General features: G+C 40.2%; 1 protein-coding gene across 3 annotated transcripts in view; it reads left to right on the forward strand.

Moving 5' to 3' along the window:
- LOC144934780 (endosome/lysosome-associated apoptosis and autophagy regulator family member 2-like) overlaps positions 1–14,791 on the forward strand; it is a 38,141-nt gene continuing 23,350 nt past the window's right edge. For all 3 annotated transcript variants that reach the window (XM_078860920.1, XM_078860921.1, XM_078860922.1), the window contains exons 1-5: positions 1–261; positions 9,482–9,602; positions 10,112–10,298; positions 11,031–11,178; positions 12,554–12,643. In XM_078860920.1, coding sequence (XP_078717046.1) covers positions 145–261; positions 9,482–9,602; positions 10,112–10,298; positions 11,031–11,178; positions 12,554–12,643 — 663 coding nt within the window. In that variant the 5' untranslated portion in view covers positions 1–144. The remainder of the gene's footprint in view (positions 262–9,481; positions 9,603–10,111; positions 10,299–11,030; positions 11,179–12,553; positions 12,644–14,791) is intronic.

Raw genomic sequence — 14,791 nt, forward strand, 5'->3', positions numbered from 1 at the left:
CCCCACGGAAGAGGCGCAGTAACACGTGAAAGAAGGGTCCGCGTTGGTGGTACGCGTGTTCGTTTAAACGTTGAATGAAACAGCTGACTTGACTGAAGACCGACCACTCGTGTGATACGCCGGGAAGTGAATGGTCCCACCAACATGTGGACGAAACAGGCTGCCTCCACTTGCTGTGGTCTGAAAAGAGGACTTTTTGTTGGAGCCTTCTTATTAACTTCACGTTTACTGCTGGCCTCAGCACAGTCCGTGTGTTCACCGGTAAGATGCAAAGGAACTCGTGTTTTTAGTTGTTGATGTCACTTTCGAATTTGTGTAATGAAGACGTGTGATTATTTGTGTCTTTCACGTCGTCTCACCGATTTATCAGTCTTGATCTGTACTACGGAACATACACATTTACATTTAAAATGCAGCACATTTAAATGTATCAATGTCAATGTTATGTATTGTGTGTGCTAATAAGAAAGGTGGTTGGTTACGTTTCACTATCATCAAATGAATGTATATTTACTTTTAAATCTTCAAGCCTAGTTTAATCAGTTTTGACGCTACATTGCTTGAGTTTTACTTATGAATTGTGGCGCTAGGCAAATGTAACAATGCGTTCAGTTCCTTAGAACAGGAACTACAGGAAATGAATTCCTTAAACACTCTGGACGACGTATCAACACAACGTGGATTTATATTGTAATGCTTTGATACAGCTTACACGTTATTTAAAAGTGTTACATTATGTAACGTGCACTGCGGTATATTGCACATGACACACATCAAGACGTGTGATTACGTTTACTCGAGTGCAGCAAATGTAAATGAACTGCAGGAAATTATTTAAGTTCGTGAAGACGGCTGCGAAGTTGGACTCGGAATTAATATGATTAAAATAGTAAAGCCATGCACAAGTTCGCGAAATAAATTACTATGCGGTATATGTTAGAGGAACAGAACTAAACCAACGCAGAGTAGGGATAACGTAGAACGCCATTAAAAGCGAGCTGGGATCAAGACGATGCACTACTATGAAGGCAAAGCAAGTGCAGTTTGAAGTACTGTTCGAAAGCCATATACAGTAAAACCTTGGATTGCGAGTAACTTGGTCTGCGAGTGTTTTGCAAGACAAGCAAATTTTTTAAATAAATATTAATTTGATAAACGAGCGAGGTCTTGCAATACGAGTAGTACGTATATACGCTTTGTTGTATTTTTATAATCACGAAAAGCAGCAAAACAGTGCGTCTACGGAAGAACATTTTCAATGTGTGCATATTGCGTAATATGATGTGGGACTGAAACATGGTCACTGACAAGTGAAATGCAACAATAACGAAAACAAGTGCACAATGTAGCTGGGATTGTGCAGAACATATTGGTGTAAGGAATGATTATCACTGTGGAACAAAATGTTGTTCCTGGGTAGTGTTATTTCCAAATTGCTTATGCCTCAAAAGTACAGAAAATTTCTGTTATTCCCCACAAACTTTGCTTTTGTGACCAGGACAGTGATATTTTTATATTTACATATTTGCAATGAGCAAACGTGTGCATTTGTGTCTTTCGTTCACATAAAGTCTTGGTCACAAAAGCAAAGTTTGTGGGGAATAATAGACATTTTCTATACTTTTTAGGCATAAACAATTAAAAAATAACACTTAGTACCCAGGAACAAAAATTGTGTTACATAGTGTCACCGATGGAGTGACAATCCAAGGACACCGAAGAGTTCAATCACCGATGAGATCAGCGCATTGTGCCAGGAGGGAGATAATAGATAGTGGCAGCACGAGGAGGCCTTTATCCAGCAGTAGATGGAAAATGGTCGATGATGTATGTTGAACTTATTTCACACCGTACGTGGCCAACCGTGCTGATCGGAGGTGCAGGGGGGGAAGGACAACAAACTAAACACAAAAAGCAGTTGTAAAGAAATGAGATTTCAATATTAAATGATTTAAAGGTGCACAGCTCCAGTGGCTCCTAATATCGGAAGAGCATTCCAGACGGCCGCAAAAGCGCATCCGAAGCTAAACACAAAAGCTGTTCTAAACAAATGAGTTTTCAATCTCGATTTAAAAGTGCATAGCTCCAGAGACGCACACAAACAATCTACACATATCTTCTTGGTTCTTTCGGTAAAGTCACGTAGAAGGGAAATAAATAAATAAAACATATTTTATTATCATAAAATAAGCATTTTATTATGTTTTATTTTTATTATTTTATTATTTCCCTTCTACGTGACTTTACCGAAAGAACCAAGAAGATGAATCCCTGCAGTCACGAAAGCTTTAAATCGAAATTTAATCTACACATAGTCAATATTAGCTTCTTATTTCGACGTTTGCGTTGGGATTTACACAACACGAGTCTTTGTTACTAAGAGTGCGTGGCTCAAGAAAGAGTGATGCCCGTCCTATGTCTACAAAGCTCGCTTCAATCAGGCAGGCAGTCAGAAAACCATAATACTTCACTTGGTGTACTCGAGTTATTTAATGCGCCTTATTTAACATATGCAATTTAAGTATTGCCATCTAGATTTAAGTTACCTCCTCAGAATCTGTATTTTTACTGGAGGAATCCAATGGGCGATAAAGCTATTTTTTCACAGATGTCCAAAAAGTAATCATGTCACTGGCATCAGGCGCTTTGTTTCTGGAAGAGAACATTTTAGCATAGCTCCCAACAATTGCATTTAATTATGTTTTACTGCAGTCATGAATGCTCTGCATTGGATGTTAAACACACTGTTCGGCATGTACTATGGACTATACAGTGTGCATCTACGTGCCGATTTACCGTTTACGACAATATGCAATGGCACAATTGCTTTACTGTAAACAATTCCCTTTACTTTGGGGTTACCACCCCTGGAATCTCTTTTTCGGAGGCAGGAACTGATTTGTATCACATATCTGACGGTACTGTATTATGTAAAACTTTATTGCAATGTCCTGCATAGTTCTGAAAGACCTTAGCTGACTAAGAAATATGTCGGGCTTTGGTCTGTGGAAGAGGTGGCAACCCGAGTTTGCGTGTAAAGGTCAACCAACGTGGCTGGAGTGAAAATATGCACGGAACAGGTTTGCTGATTTTGGTTTGTAATAAATTATTAAAAGTGTGAAGTTTATGTGGACCTCTGGGGTTTTTTTACTTGAAAATCTGTCAGTGGAGTGGGATATTTTCAACCTCGGAACTTGCCGTAGGGAGATGACAACTTGCTCAAGGAGGACATTCTTGTGCAATACTGACGTGGCCTAAAACCCAGAAGACTTGCTTTGCAAGTATGAGTTGTACACGGTGGTCCAGATGTCTTGTGACCCCCCAATGAATTGACCCCTCATTTTAGTTTCCCCTTTGTACATAAATTTGTATTTTAAATTAAGCTAGCTTAAAACAAATATTACGTTTTAGAGAATGATATGGGTGTCACAAGACATCTGGACCGCCCGGTACATTATTCCAGAACACGACAACCGTATACAGTGCTGTGCTGTGAAATAGATGGACATCTATCCACGGTTTAAGAATTGTCACCCAAATTGTGCTGCAAATCAATTGTTTACTTACGTTTACAGTACTGTACAGTGAATCATAGAATATATGGATGCTACCGGGGTGTAATAATTAGCAGACTTAACTTGCAATCCAGAGGTCACCCGTTCGGTATCTCGACGTGGAAGTTTAAACAATGGGAAATGTTGTTGTTTTTTACCGCCCCTACAACTCTGTCCACCGGAAGTGTAAATGGGAAAACTGCCTTCGATCGGGCAGGCTGTGTATGGTGGGGTAGAGTGTCGGTACTCCTACCTCTTCCAAAACTTCTGGCCAGCGCGGAGTAGACCAAAATATCCCATAGATAGTTTCTGAATTGAGATGTCATTCATTTTAAAAGATGTGATACCGTGCCGATGTCCATGTTATGGAAAATGAAAGTAAAATACTACAGCTTAAACGTCACAGGTTACAGTACTGTAAATGAATACATCATTGTTGGAACCCTACAATTCTAAGACCCAAATACAAATCCACCAAGAGTATATACCACCGACTTGATTTATATGGTAGTTAAAACAACAGTGCATTACTTAAATTTCATGATTCACTGCAATTCCTAGCAAATAAACCAAAACAGGGTTGTGAACCTGTCGGTATGTGGACCTTGAATTTAGTTATCCCATGATTTGCATGGGCTCTGTCTCTTCATACGGTACTGTGACAATAGTCTGATTTCCTCCTACGAGCAAAATCACTCATTAAATTGGCCAAACAATGCTCCGGGCCCTGCTCAAAGAGAAAAAAAAAGTCGTGAGATTGATCGAGGCTTTCATGGATTTGTGAGCGGGAATTGGCTAGCAAAAGTGCAACTGCGTCTTTCTACTGCCACGAAGTGGGCCTTGTCTTTCCATAAAGAGTCCACCGAGCTGCCGATGTGAAGCAGAGTTGCCCCCCCCCCACTCCTTCACCAACCCAGTAGCCCGCCCTTCCATTTCCACTTGCGGATATTTACAATGGCCTCGAATGTGACCTGCAGTCAAAATATCTGTGAAGTCCTTTCCCCTTGTTTAAGCTGTTTTGTCCGGAGCTCATTGTCTTCAAACAGCTCTGAGTTGCTCATAATGGAATTATCATTCTTTTTTAACACTTATATAATGATTATATTTTTTTGTTTCATAAAATATACACACAAACACGCTTTCATTTTTCATCAATTCATTTTTGCATTCATTCAGCATTCATATTGAGAACACAATTACATTATTATACAGTTGTCAATATCTAAGTGAGCATGGTGATTTTGTGCATATTATATTGAATACAGCATTTGTTTAGATTTAATTGGATGTTCATACATTGGGGGTTTTATTTTTTTAAAGTTTTATTTTACATTATATACAGTAATATTTACTCTAAAGTTATTTTATAACATTTCTCAAGCGCAGTACTCAAATGTTTTCTTTAGTCTTTCCTGCATGGCTTTGTTTCCACATTGAAAATGTACGGTTTTTTACTGCACTGTACAGGAGAACATCTATTTTTGGACACCCTATTACTTGCGACTCCTGTTAAGCACAGAAGCTTTAGGGTCCATGCACTTTATATACCCACGGCCCTATTCTTCCAATTATCCACCGTTAGCCACGACTTTACCCATAAACCGATGCGGAACGGTGTCCGATAACCCGCAATTTTTATTACGGATAAGAGGAGTGAATTCGTGGATAACCCCGTGGATAATAATTCCCCCAATATTAGTCTCCCATGTCACAAGAGACATTGTCGATGGGATCTCAGTCGCAGGCCCCCAGCCGATGCGTAGCAGGTCCTCCTGATCCTCAGGAAGGCCGTCGATGATCGGACGCAGAGCTCTCGTGTGATCTGCCAACACATCAGCACGTCAATGTGCTCAAAAATCCGAAGCCTCCTGGCTCTTGGCTATTTCAGATACCGGCTGATTTGCTATTCGCCAACGTACTTTGGCATTTGTGATGTGCCCGCTGGAGTGAATACAAAGTTCAATCTAGATTTGAAGTTTTCGTGACTGCAGGGATCCATTCTCTTTGGTTCTTTCGGTAAAGTCACGTCGATATAAAACAAAATAAATTAAATCACGACGTTTCGGGCGCAACACAAGCGTCCGTCATCAGGTGGGACAACCACAGCAAGAAACAATTGCTGAAGTAGGCAAAAGAGCTGCTTGTAACAAGAGGTTATTTTTACAGGATACTCCAGTTTCCTCTGAAATGCCACAAACACTTACATGGATTCGGCTCCGATGCGAGACCTTCCTGAAAAGGTGTCCTGTGACTCAGTGAGGCTTTGTTTGCTCAAGTAAATGCTTTACCATTTTGATGATTTCGTAGAACCTACACTTGTCATGCTCTGCCCAGGCAGAGACAGCAAACAGTGTGGCACTGTGGGCGGGAGAAAGGTAGGCATGCTTTGCCGCGATTCTGTCATCGCAGGAAAAGTTAAATGAAGAGAGAGAAATTCTGCACGAGTTAAAAACGCCTCGCATGCAAGCACACACCCCAACACAAGAGCAAAACTCGCCAAAAGCTGTTCGTGGAGAGAACTGGTCTTACCTGTTGAGCCATTCACATTCCTCACGAAGAGAATGAATGCTTTTGCAAGATTAAAACCACTCGACTATCACCTCCACATAAACAGTACAGTATATCGGCCACTGTTCACTTAATCTTTGTTTTAAATTGGGCCATGAAGCTTGCCAAGTTGATCTTGGGAGAAAAACTAAATTCCGGATGTGATTTGGAAATAAAGACATGATCATCATGAACGCACTCAAACTGATCAGATTTTGGAAGCTACTCAGACTGGAGCCTTGTGAGTAGACATGTGACCACCAGGACTTTTCAGGTACAGCAATGCATTGCTTTGTATTGTAGGAGTGGGGCTGTGAGGTGGTTTGAAGATGGAAGTTCTGAGTTTCAAACCGTCATATGTGTGGCATTTATCCAGGTTCTGCACTTTCCTCGCATACGACACCGTGAATGAAATAACCCAAAACATTTCAACGCAGTACTGCCCTGAATAAAGTCTGAGACTCGGTGAAAAGTTTCCTGGGTATTTTGTATGCGTGGTGTGCTCGCAAATTCTCAATGGTGATGTGGTGACGTGGTTTAATTTGTGTTTGAGAGTACTTGCAGAATAATGCAGCACAGTGTTGTGGTCTTGTTTCGTTTTAGCTCAACCATCATCAGGCTGACAAAAGAGGTGTTTTTTTTAGACATCCAATCCTCTTAACTTCATCGTGGTATTTATCAGCTTTAGAAGTTGCCAGGAGTCTGAATGTTGAGCTGCACAGCAGGACATTTTATCTTGAAAGGGAGCACTAGCCTTGCCTCAAATCCTGTCTAGGCAACAGAAAACTTCGGTTTCTTTTCAAACATTCACTTTACACTCACTATAGCGTTTGACTTAAAATAAGTGACGCAGTTAATTAAAATACAAACATATCAAGTGCATCATCGTTTAGCCTATACTTTATTGGGGAGGGATGTGCTCTGTCAGGAAACCCCTGAGAGCCCCCATGGTGATCTCTGCCGTCAAATTGAGACGCTGAACGAAAGCTGCGACACGAATCGAAGCATTGTAATGCGTTCCACGCGGGATTAGTCTCGGTGGCCGCCGTATGTGATAATACGGCTTACAAAGCCCGCAAAGAATAGGGACTGTGATACCAAGTTTTAGGTTTATGAGCCATAAACAATGAAGGATTGGAGGAAATTGAACATTTTTCATTTGCAACAAAGCACAGACAGAAAAGGCTACAATAGAACTCCTCCAAACTATAAAAGAGGGCAATGCCACTGATTTGGTTATAAGTTGTAACATTCAACACATCTGCTATATAGCTGGCGGCTAAACACTGTCAAAGGAGACATATTTAAAAGGTAGAGTTTAATGTATCTTCAAGTGCTGCGAAAGCAAATTCCTTTGACTTTTAAAGAGCGTCTGGGTGAGTCCCCACTATGGATTTGTAAGGATACACCCCATAGTGATTTGATGATTGGCACAATCATTCGATTAGCGAATCGGTTTGTTTCGTCAAATAACATATAGGCGTTTGCACCAATTTACTACAACTTCACTATGAGTGGCATGATGTGACGTGAAGAATACATTTGTACATCTCACAGAGCATTGTGCCACGTGCATGGGAGAAAGGCACGTGGAATACATTTTCAGCAAGACTTATAAAAAATATATACATACTTCGAGTGACAATTTTATTCTAAGCACATTCAGGAGCTCATATTCACATAAAGCTCTGCTATGAGATTCTTAGCCGCACGACAAACGAAATATAGTACTTTTAAAATCCTCAGGGATAGAATTTAGCCAATTCAAACGAAAGCTAAAAAAAATTCGAATGTGATGGATGTTTTTTTGTGCTGACCGGGCAGACACCATAAACTTGCTACTCTTGACATGACGCTTTTCACCACAGGTAGCTTCCCCCTTTCATACCCAGGATCTCAGCAGTGCAAGCTCGGCTTTCTGAGCTCTCATCCACGTGGCCAGCTATTTTTTTTAAATCTTTTATATTAAGTTCGCTTGCTTGCTTGCTTGCGTGCTTGCTTGCTTGCTTGCTTACGACCGTGCAAATCTTTCGGTCGTTTTTTAACCCACTTCCCGTGATCCAATCGAGCTGACATTTTCCACACAGACTCGTTGTGCGTGACAATTAATTTTCGTGAAAATTTTTTTCCAAAATGTTACACTGTTTAGGGAATTTTTTTAAAAATATTTTATTACCAATTGCTTAATGCTGGCAGACAATCATCTGACCCATAGGTGGCAGCCATCTCAAGCCAGAGGATGAGATGCCTCTAGCCGCCACGCATATAAAGGATTTAGAGTGAAAAACTTTGTTTTTACGGGTTAATTTTTTTACTATGTTAATTGTATTGTTTCTTATTTTTGCTGCCCCATTTTCCACATTTTGTCCTCGCTTTTAGCCCAGACGTGTGTAACCTTTGACATTGAAAAAGCATCTATATATATATGCACTCTATAAGGTTTATATAAAATGTAAGTGCTTTACCTCTTCATTATGTCAATGTACTAAAAAAAAAACCCGTAACATGTACCTTTGAAAAAATAAAATGAGCTATTAAAAAATTCCATTATACACCAGAGTATGTCGTCTGACAACCACACATGTACTGGTGGTGCTTGTGTAGAGATTTACCCAAGACCTGGAGCATTGGGGCAACTTGTACACACAATGAGATATGGGCATGCAAATACAACTACTCCTACTGACAATTATTAGTTAAGAAAATTGAATAGAAACGCCTTCGTAAGCTGTGTATCAAAAATGTGGATCTCTGCACGTTGCCTAAATTACACCAAATTTCAGTATAGATGCCAGAGGCTCTAATAGCGAAACTAAAGCAATTTCATGATGATCCTTAAGTGCAGGAGGAGAAACGTCAAAGGGTGCACTACATAGCTTCCTTGTTGATATTTACGAATGCAAAATCGTACACGTAATGCACTGCAGTAATTGGCACTGCTGCAGGTGGAAGAGCATTACATTTCGATATTTTGCTAGGTTATTTAATTTTAGTGTGTCTTTCTCCTAATTTTCAAGCTTGCGTACCGTACCACGTCGTCGTCCACTCATTGACATGCTAATTTTTTCTCTGCCCCCTCCCTCTCTCAGCCCCCTCTCTATATTTAAGGCCTTGTCACAGAGACGATCCCTCTCTCTTTGTGCCGATTGTGTTCTCTCTCTGTGTATCTTTGTGATATCTGTCTGCTTATATGTCTGTCTATAGTTTTCTGGTTAGATTTGTGTTGCTATTTCTTTTATACCTGATGATGATTGCTTGTGTTGCAATAGAAACGTCGTAGTATGCTATTATTTAATTTATTATCTTATCTTTATACGTGACTTTACCGAAAGAACCAAAGAAGCATTACGGTACTTAATGCTTCTGTTTGTCTTTTACAGGTGGATTACCACTTTGAGTACACAGAGTGCGACAGCACCAACTCGCGATGGAGGGTGGCTATACCCAACATACCCGGCAGCTGCCTAGGATTTCCAGAACCCACGCAAGGAAAAGAATGCTGTGAGCAAGCATCACGCTCTCGCACTCATCGTTATGCGCAATGAGACGACGGGTGTGCAAGTGGTGGCAAAACACATCCGTGCGAAGTTGGCGGAAGCGTACATAAAGACAGAGTTGCTGAGATTATACCGGGAGGGTAGTGGCGTAGTGATGTGTGCACTGCACGATAAGCAGTTTAATTGCTCATCAATCTGTTTTCGGGTGGTACCGCGTGCTGTTCCGCATGATGTCCAACGTTTCACTCCAAAGTACTGTGAGCTTTTTCAGGAACTCGGTAACTGAAATAGCTTCCAGTACGTGGATTAAAACGTCGGACATCATGCCGGCCATCACGCAGTACAAAGCGAAAACCCATCGGAGAGTTGTACAGCACGCGCCCCCGTGATAACCCACGCAGAAGAGCGCTTACATTTTTTAAAATTATTATTGCTCCACCGGTACAGCATTTATTCGTCTTCATGCCACCATAATGTTGATTTCTGACACCCAATGACGCTTCCTGGACTTAGCTTTCTCATGTGGGTCGGGAGAGTTCCTGAACATCCCCACGGAGACCTGCATCAAGTGTACACCTGGGACCTACTCCCTCGGCTCTGGGGTTCGCTTTGACGAGTGGGATGCCCTTCCCACTGGGTTCTTGGCTGCATCCAGCAGCCAGACCGTAAACCCCCAATCGGATGTCAACAGCTGCAACCAGTGAGTCGTCGCGTCGATGTGTTCATTCCACCATTGGAACCTCATTTGCCAGTAGCACAATATGATAATTCGTTTTTTACCCTTTTATCTGGCAACAAAACTGACACCTTTTTTACAAGGAGTCATGTTTGCATTGACCACAATATCTGCAGTCGGAATGCAAACAAAAAACATAACTCTGATAATGTATACATGTGTTCATTCTCTCATGTTGAACCGAGTACAATGTGTAACCAATGCAGTATAGTGCAGCTACTTTATACTGGCGAGAGAAAGGCAAAGGAGCAGCATCTGATACAAGCGATCCCAAGGGGTGTGCGCATATCCATATTCTACATAATTGAATTAAAGGCAATGCAATTTAGGGCACAGTTATGCATTTTATAAATAATTTATAGACGAATCCATCCAATAATGAAAGTGTTTATTTAACATATTTAAAGGTCAAACTGTTTGGTCACTCAGTGTACATTATCCATATAATATTTTCAAGCAACTGATCTATAAAAAGTTACATTTACGATCTAATAGAACAAATGTAAGGGAAAGTGCTGTATATTTCCAGACACTGACGATATATTAAATTTTGCTCTTTCATTTATACACATACCCGAGCAGTTAATATATCATCTTTTTAAACTCCGTACATCCTTTCTAGAACCACAATCATATTTTTCTAAAGTTATTATCATCTAACAGCAGGTTTAAATTGATGTTTAACTTTATTTTCAGGTCACTTTGGACTCCAAGGGATCAGTATATTGAGTCAAACAGAGATGACTGCTCTGCTTCGCTCATCTACCGAGTGAATCTCAAGACGGAGGGAACCATTGCGTTCGAGTACCAATACACCGACTCCAACATGTTCTTTGAATTCTTTGTAAGCATATTCTGCTCTTGCGTATGGCAATATGTGTTCGGGAAATACATTTAAATGTTGAGGATCTGCTAGCCACGAGAAAGAGGGCTTCAGGAGCGCGAGAGAGATCGTGTAGTTTTTCTATTCCTCCTCCGTTGAAGGAATACAGATGACAGTGGTTTTATATTTGATCCATAACTTTTTGTTGCATGGCCCCAATTGCACTGTGGTCTTTAATTCAATGTTATATAAGGTTACATGCACGCCAGGCAATAGGACCACAGTTCATAATAATTTGTGATGGTATTTTTTTTTCTTCAAATATTTTCAAACATATTCTTGTAAAACATGCGTTCTCAAAACGGAATGCTTCATTTTCATATTAACCAGACAGTGTGCCAGCCTCACAAGGAAGATGTAAACCCACAAGTGCGATTAAACATTCTTTGAGATGGTGTCATTGAACAATGCAGGAAAAAAAATACTGATGCGGTTTTTTAATGTATTGTTGACTGCAATACCCTTACTAATTAAAATGCATTTATTTTTACATGGGTATGCATACACTTTTAATACAAGTGCAGGAATCTTGAAACTTGTTTAACTACTAGTATAAATTGTGTGAAATTGTTTTGATATGGAAAGTGACTGTGATGGAACTGGTGGGCTGATTATTCTGCTACATTTCATAGTTGCATTCGTAATAATATTAATGATTAACCAGGAAAGCCTCACTTGAGCCTAAAGACTCGTATTCAAGAGGGCTCTGCATTGGGATGTTTTGCTATTGCAATTATTTGAGTGTTTGGCATCTGACCCTGGGCACTGCCATCTCCGAGCCACAACATGTAACCCCACGGCTTACAACACCTGCCAAGAGCTGGTGGTCACCCATCCAAGTAAACAGCCAGATCCAACGCTGCTTAGCTTACAAGAGCTGATGAGCTGAGATGCATTTAATGTGACTTGGTCATTAGATTGCATGGTGAACACAGGTAAGCCAGGTTTCAAGTTGTTCGCCGATTGTGATTGGAAGTCGTCTTCTTGGTTCTTTCGGTAAAGTCACGTAGAAGGGAAATAACAAAATAATAAAAATAAAACATAATAAAATAAAATTCTCACGACGTTTCGGCCACAACGCAAGCAGCCGTCCTCAGGTGAAGAACAGAGCTGCCGGAAAGACAGCGTCTGTCTTTTTTTGTATGTTTTTTTAAAATTATTTTATTATTTCCCTTCTACGTGACTTTACCGAAAGAACCAAGAAGATGAATCCCTGCAGTCACAAAAGCTTTAAATCGAAAATTGGAAGTTGTATTTTATTGTACATCAGTTGTGGTAGCCCTTAATGCTTTAGCCATTTAATGTGCATTTAATGAAATGTCAATGTCCTCTTCAGGTACAAAATGATCAGTGTCAAATGACAGACTTCAAAGGCAATGTTAAATACATGCCAATATCTGAAACTGGCAAGTGGGTCTCACACGAAGTAAGTATTGTTTTTTCTTCATTGCTAGTAATGATTCTTAGTTATTCATGTATGAACTTATACTGCAGTAGAACTACATTCACATAGGAACACGTTATTGGATATATCTTAATTATGTTTGGTACAATTTGATTGGCTCTGGGACATCCAATTCGTTTGTAAAATAATTTTTTTGTAATGTGGTTAGGGGTGAAAATCTGCATCGATGCATTGATTTAAAATCGATTCTTAAGTATACAATGCTGAATACACATCGTAAATAGTACGTGTAAGGTTTTTTTAGTGTGTTTCTTTAATGTAAATGATATCACAATGATATGCTAATGTAACAACAAGACAAATGGAGCCTACAACCCCTGCACGGACAAGATATAATATAAACAAGCAACAATACAAAAAAACGTTGAAAACAAAACAAAAATAATAATCCGTTAATTGAATGTTCGCTTGAATTGCGAAAATAAAAATAAAATACTTCTGAGAATGGGGGGGGGGGGAGATTGGGGCGAATTAATTTATTTTCTTCTCTCATTCCAATTACAATGGATTTGCAATGCATATGAGGTTTCATGTTTGTAACCAGATGTAGAATGTGGACACAATTTGTCAATGGTTGAAGATGGGTTATACGTTAATAGAGCTATTGCGGTTGAGAGTAATGTGAGTGTGACTTAGAGACAATGAATGTGTGTATGTTGAACTTATTTTCCACCGTGCGTAGCTAACGGTGCTAATCGAGGTGCGATATTGGTACCTTGGCTTGAATCTGGTAAAGGAATAATCTAGGATTGTATGAAATGTAATTGGTGAATATCATCTCCCCACATACATGCACTTCTTAAATGCAGGCTAAACCACAAGCACTGCACTTCTTAGTGTTCAAATATGATGCCAAGGTTATAATGTATGCTGTTATGTACCCTTTGATACTTTAAATATTACGTGTGTATCTATTACCTCCCTTCGAAAATAAAGCCAAGCATTGATATGCAATAATGTACACGTTTGAATACAAATGTAATGCGGGAGGTGGAGCAATCATTCTGTGGTTAACACGCTGAGCAATGAGCCCGGCGACGTGACTTTGATTCTCCGCCACAGCCAGTATCAGTGGCAAGTGATATCTGAATTATCCTGTTCATCCCCCCCCACACCCCCTGCACTGAGCTGCATGGTGAAGTACTGTATGGTTAAAACAACCTCCATGACCAACAACACCACGTGGATAAACGTTCATACAGCAGTGGATTGGCAAAGGGCAGTAGATTACTATTCAATGCAATTAATGTCATTGGCCTTGTCTTTATGCTGAATGTTCATGGATATGATAATTGGTTCTTTACCCTTCTATCTGGCAACAAAACTGACACCTTTTTACAAGGAGTCATGTTTGCATAGACCGCAATACCTGCAGTCATAATACAAACAAAAGAACATAACTCTGATAATGTGCACTGTCCTTAAAGTTGATTGATCCACACCCGAGACAGCTTTCCTTAGAGCATAGTCTCATATGGGTTGGACCAGATGACGCCAAAAGGCGCGCAACTCAAAGACAATGCACCATCAGAGTATGAGCCTTTTGGCGTCATCTGGTCCAACCCATATGAGACTAGGCTCTAAGGAAAGCTGTCTCGGGTGTGGATCAATCAACTTTAAGGACAGTGCACATTATCAGAGTTATGTTCTTTTGTTTGTATTATGACTGCAGGTATTGCGGTCTATGCAAACATGACTCCTTGTAAAAAGGTGTCAGTTTTGTTGCCAGATAGAAGGGTAAAGAACCAATTATCATATTTTTTACTGGCAAATGAGGTTCCCATAGTGTTCATGGATAGTTTACAATGGGGGAAAAACGACTTCCTTGTGGTTACACTGTATACAGCACAATGCCATCATAGAGTACGAATGTGTTTAATACAATTGTAGAGTGCGTGTGTTTATACACGATAGAGGAAAAATAAAGGTCACCTTGGGCAGTTCCTGTCCATTGGCGCTGACAGGGCCCAAATGATGCGGCGTTTGCGATTGTTACAGAGGTTTGCTGTTCCAGCAGCAGCTGTCTAGTTATAACTGCCCGCGTATTAACAAGTAAATATTCGCCATCTGCTTCTCGGTGGACATTAAAGATCCCGTTGATATTCGAAA

Source organism: Lampetra fluviatilis, chromosome 11 (genome assembly GCF_964198595.1).
Source record: "Lampetra fluviatilis chromosome 11, kcLamFluv1.1, whole genome shotgun sequence".
NCBI lineage: Eukaryota > Metazoa > Chordata > Hyperoartia > Petromyzontiformes > Petromyzontidae > Lampetra > Lampetra fluviatilis.